The 5,428-nt window shown below is 35.7% G+C and overlaps 1 protein-coding gene across 1 annotated transcript; it reads right to left on the bottom strand.

Annotated features, from left to right (window-relative positions):
- Positions 1 to 841: 841 nt before the first annotated feature.
- On the bottom strand, positions 842 to 4,031 carry LOC142528834 (glutamine synthetase cytosolic isozyme-like). The gene is made up of 12 exons (XM_075634048.1): positions 3,873 to 4,031; positions 3,271 to 3,307; positions 3,078 to 3,181; positions 2,839 to 2,887; positions 2,635 to 2,741; positions 2,472 to 2,559; positions 2,210 to 2,338; positions 2,046 to 2,120; positions 1,870 to 1,923; positions 1,755 to 1,792; positions 1,488 to 1,647; positions 842 to 1,181 (listed from the first exon to the last, which is right to left on the bottom strand). Exons 1-12 carry the CDS (start codon positions 3,944 to 3,946, stop codon positions 1,029 to 1,031), a joined length of 1,068 nt encoding a protein of 355 aa, XP_075490163.1. The 5' UTR covers positions 3,947 to 4,031; the 3' UTR covers positions 842 to 1,028.
- Positions 4,032 to 5,428: the final 1,397 nt, after the last annotated feature.

The raw sequence follows: 5,428 nt of genomic DNA, 5'->3' as shown, positions 1-5,428 counted from the left end.
TCCAACTATGCCAAAAAAAAAAAAAAAACGGATGAAATTAGTACACGTGGAAACAATCAATATCTAGTCTATCTAATGGTATCAATTCGGGTGGGTTGGTTGGGTTGAGCAATAGTACTATTCAAAAATTGTTTAATTCGAACTTGAGTCAACCAAAAACTCTCAACCAGAATCTGAACTCGAATCAACCCGATCAACACAACTAACCCGAATTTGATTTTTTTAAAAGAAAATTAAATAAAATTTCAAAAAAAAATATTTTAATTTAAACACATAATAACAAAATCTCCCTCATATATATGATTTAAATTTGAAAGTCTAATTGTAGAAAAATAAAATAAATTTACTAAATCAAATAAACAATTGTTTAAAAAATAAAAAATGTTCAAAATAAATATTAAATTATGATATTTTATGATATAAATATAATATAAATATTTTTTCAGACATACAATATATAAAATTTAGGCAATATTTATTAATTATATATTTTTAAAAAAAATTAAAATTTTCCGGTCAACCCGGGTTGACCCGAACCCAACCCAATCCGATTATTTTTTTTTCCGGGGTCAGCTATCGGGTCCAACTGATCTGACCCGAATCCGAAAACCCTAAATCCGAACATGATTTTTTTCGGGTTAAACCGTATCGGGTTGGTAGATCGTGTTTGATTTTGACACTCGGGTCCATCCCAGCAAATGATACCTGATTTGCTTTTCCGAGGCTTTAAGGACAGCTTAATTTCATTTCAATTTTTGTCATTTCCCCCAATGTTTTACTTAAACATTAGAGTTCCATAACAAAACACCTTTTTCTTGATTTATCGATTGAACTAATGTAATAAACAACAATAATTCAATTTTTATAAGATAATTTGTCACACACAGATATTGATTGTGCTACTTGAATGGTAAAGACAGCAGAAAGCAATCAAATGCACAACAAATGAAACAGATATGAGTTGTTTTAGAAAGGTGTAGTTTCATCCAAACATCAAATGATATTGGACAATGGTTCAGCTGATATCTTTATGGTTGCCAGAGGATGGTTGTTTCCGCGACCATAGACGTGACAACGTATGGATCCATGTTCGAAGCAGGCCTGCGATCCTCAAAGTAACCTTTTCCATCCCTTTCGGTCTCCCTTCCGACCCTGATGGATGCTCCACGGTTCGCCACACCCTGTTGACACACAATAACTTCAACAAACTCAAACAAGCAAGGGCAATGTATGAGGAAGGGTAGTGGAAGAAGTGTTCCAACTTTGGACTTTTCGAAATCTTTTACTAGTTTGCACTAAAAATATGAGTAATTTCGATAACCATATAGTCGTAGATACCAACAACTAGCACCATATAACTGCAGTTTTTCTGTAAGGTGTTGAGGCAAGGATGGAATATCAGAGATCATTTTTCCCAAACCCTCAAGTTCATTGGAAATGGGCAAATAATGATTTCATATTTGAGCTAAAAGAACTAAATGGTTTACCCATGAGAATGTGTCTATGCTTGCTGTCTCATGTTTTCCTGTAAGACGACGTTCGTTGCCTTCTCCATAGGCAGCAATGTGTTCCTTGTGCCTTAAACCAAGCTTACGGATCGCCTCCTTAATGACTTCATAGCCTCCATCCTCTCTCATGGTCTTTGTACTGGATATTTTCATACGTTTCGCTTAGGGGGAATGAAGGGAAATTTAACTATGATAACAGCGTTAAAGAAGTTGAGATGAAAGAACATAATGGATGAAGAACTGAACCTGTAATTTGTATGAGCGCCGGCACCATTCCAGTCACCCTGTCACATAAAAGATGACACCACAAAAACCACCACAGATTCGATACAATGTGTATTGAATATTACAAAGTTCTAACCTGAATAGGCTTGGGATCCAGGGAGAGGACGACTCCAGCTATTTCAGTAATCCGCTGTAGAGATTTCAAGAATGTGTGAAAAACGGTGCAATTAAAGGTGACCAATGTAGGATGAATCCAAGAATAGTTTTTCAAATGAAAAAAACAGAAAGCCACGTTTTGGGCAGAGTGTGTACCTCGAGAATGTAACGAGCAACCCATATTTGGTCACCTGCCGAGATACCAACAGACGGCCCAACTTGGAATTCCCACTGAGCAACAGAAGCACAAGCATGAGCACATTTGATGGTGCAAACAACATTGTGATATAATCCTATTGGATACTACAATGTTTTTTTACCTGCCCGGGCATCACTTCTCCATTAATTCCACTAATGTTTATGCCAGCATAGAGACATGCTTTGTAATGAGCATCAACAACATCACGGCCAAATGCTTTTTCAGCACCAATCCCACAATAGTATGGTCCCTAAAACAACAAGGGAAAACTATGATATGGCCGTAAATTCAGTTCTGAATCTGGTAAATAGAAACAACTAGACCACGACTAGAGCTAAAATGCCACAACATGATAAAGAATTGGGGAAATGTCACTTCAGTACCTGTGGTCCTGGGAACCCTCCAAGGGGCCAGCCCAATGGCCAGACCACGTCTTTCTGCAGCAAAGTGTATTCTTGCTCGATACCGTACCTGCATTTTGATAGTTTTAGAAACAGAATCTTGAGGAAAATGTAAAATGTAAAAGAAACAGGAATCAGAACATACCAGGGTACCTCAGCAGCAACCTTGGGATCACTAAATATTTGAGCAGCTCGATGCCTCTTGTTTGTGGGAATAGGTTCTCCAGATGGAGTATAAGTATCACACATGACCTGTGGAAAATGAACAAAAATATTTGGCAAATTTTCACCAACAAGGATAGCAATATAATTTCTTTGTCGTGCTAGGATATGAAGTGACGGGACTTACAAGCATGTGGCTTCCTCTCCTGAACGGATCCGGAAAAATCGCCTGAGGGCTGCATAAAAACAGAACAAGAACATGTTTCCACTTCATTCGGAAAAAATGTTCAAAATCTTCCATTGAAATACAAGGAAATGGTTGCTACGTTTCCCGTAACTAATATCTCTAGTTCCACTTTTCAATACACGAATATAACAAGAAAATGGTTGATCATAGTGGAGGACTTAAGGTGAATGAAGCATTACTAAACAAGAACTTCACTATCCGCGCCAGGGGCTTGACCGGTACTTGAACCGTCAAAGTTCCATTTCGGAATCTCTGAAACATCAGTAACAGGACCAGGTAGAGTCTGATACATAGCACAATAAATGAACAATCAAACTTCACAGAGAACTTTATCTTTTCAACTTACTAATGTGTAGTAAGGAAAAAACTTACTCTAGCCTTGCTTCTGAGCCTCCCAAATCCATCAATCCTGGTATATGATCAAAACATACATATGAGAAAATGTAAACTTCCCGTCGAACCGAGACACAGAGAGTTCTAAAATGTGGAGCCGGAAGGAGCGGGAGCCATCACTCTCTCCACTCAAAATAAGAAAAATTCAAATTTCATTGGTTTATTTTTTTCAAAATATAAGTTCTACATATAACATTCATAATTTTACATTTAGGAAATATCAAATTTAATAAGTCAGATGACTTCCTTTAACTTTCCATAATCAAAGTTTTCCGACACGAAGTAACAGATAACAACAATGAGAAAGTTACACAACACGGACATCAAATCAACAGGAACCCTATAAAGTTCACAAATTTAAGGTTCCTACAAACTAAAAACATGCGGCATAACACCAAAGCTCCAAACTTTTCGTCAATCTCATCACGCAAGAACATTAAACAACCAATGCCCAGCATTTTTCCGAAGAATGAAACGAAGCCCACAAAACCAAAGCTGGTAAAAATCAAACCTTAAGCATCAAAACACCAAAAAAGGGGGCAAACACAGAAAAACAGAAATATAAACTTGTAAGAACTGACCATATATACTCGTAGATGGATTTTTTAGTGACTCCGGAGAGGTCCAAATTGATGAGATCATTCAGAAGGGACATTTTTCCTCGTACAAATACAAAGGAATACTAAACAATATAGCACCCTTTGAGCTTGGCCAATCGGTGGTGTTGTAAAAATGTGGACGAATGAGCGTTTTATAGCCATTTAAGGCGTGGAAAAATATGAAAGCATCTACATATGTTAATTCTCACTGTTTATTTTTCGTATGGAAACATGCTGCAGTTATTTTTTTAACTGTGGATTGAACTTAACGACAAGTCTCCAAAACACTCCAAATTATGTGAGAAAAACATATAAACTCGATCGAGAAAATATTGTTACAGAGTATAAACAAAACAAATGAATTTCAGGATTATCTATTGTCAACATTTTATTTCAAAATGATACCAAACAATTAAGCAAAGAGTTGAAACAAAATTTATACATATAGATTGTTTGATTTTAAATAGTCTTCAAATTATTTCATTTCTTCTTCGATCGTGTATATTATATGGCAAGGAATGAGATTCAATAATCAAATGATGGATAAGAGTAAAATCCACCCTTACATTTGGTATGATTATGTGATTAATATTTGAATTCTGTCACGCCCCGAGCCCAGGCTTGCGGCTACGTGACTGCACAATGGGCCCATATATCAACTACTTCGTATTCGTTCTCGCTTTACGAAAATGATTAATCCAAGTTGCTATAGAAGTCCATTGTAAGCCATCATAAACTCATTTTAAATCTTTCATTTTTAAGATATGGAACAAGTCACAAGGCCCATTCTATCACGCCTCGAGCCCGGGTCCGCGGCTACGTGACTGCACAATAGGCTCCTATAGCAACTATTTCATATTCGTCCTTGCTTTACGAAAATGATTAACCCAAGCTATAGAAGTCTCTATTGTAAGCCATTATAAACTCATTTTAAATATTTTATTTTTAAGATGTGGGACAAGGATATCACAAATTCGTAAACGATAATATATAATTCATCCGATGCTAAGATCTCAAATTTAATATTTTTTTTTAGATTTTATAATTTACTCATTCATGTGAATCCAACAAGGAATCAACAAGGAATCAGTCCTCTACTGCCAACCATACGTTATATTCCTCTTATCGAGGGTCCAACATATAGATACGCCGCAAGCTAATGGAACACATTTTTTTTCAATATTTATATAATTTGAGGCTCTAAATTAAAATATGAAAAAGATCTTTCTCTGATAACTCAACAACAACAAATATAACAAACTACTAATAAATTGAGTCTCGAACTGAAATCTCTGCTCAAAGCGAGAATATTGGATCGAATCAAAAGTTACATTGATAAATAATCGAATTTATATACCGCGAAGTTTTATTTATCCAAGAGTTTCTTTTGCTTTACTTGAAAATTAGAAGTAAAATACCATCAACGACATAAAAAACTGCAAAATTTGGAGAAAGAAGTTTGTGCAATAAAATTTATTTGGCTCGTTTGTAACCAAAAATTTAATTGTAATTAGGCCAGTATTATAATTTGTTGGACG

Source organism: Primulina tabacum, chromosome 16, assembly GCF_025594145.1.
Source record: "Primulina tabacum isolate GXHZ01 chromosome 16, ASM2559414v2, whole genome shotgun sequence".
Lineage (NCBI taxonomy): Eukaryota > Viridiplantae > Streptophyta > Magnoliopsida > Lamiales > Gesneriaceae > Primulina > Primulina tabacum.
This window is presented reverse-complemented; position numbering and strand designations above follow the sequence as displayed.

What these genes read in the sequence shown, in the direction of transcription:
- LOC142528834 (XM_075634048.1), bottom strand. Translation starts at nt 3,946, where the DNA reads ATGTCCCTTCTGAATGATCTCATCAATTTGGACCTCTCCGGAGTCACT. An exon ending in GGAGAGGAAGCCACATGCTT is followed by an intron (nt 2,742 to 2,838) that starts GTAAGTCCCGTC and finishes CATTTTCCACAG; the next exon opens with GTCATGTGTGATACTTATAC. An exon ending in GAGAAGTGATGCCCGGGCAG is followed by an intron (nt 2,121 to 2,209) that starts GTAAAAAAACAT and finishes TCTGTTGCTCAG; the next exon opens with TGGGAATTCCAAGTTGGGCC.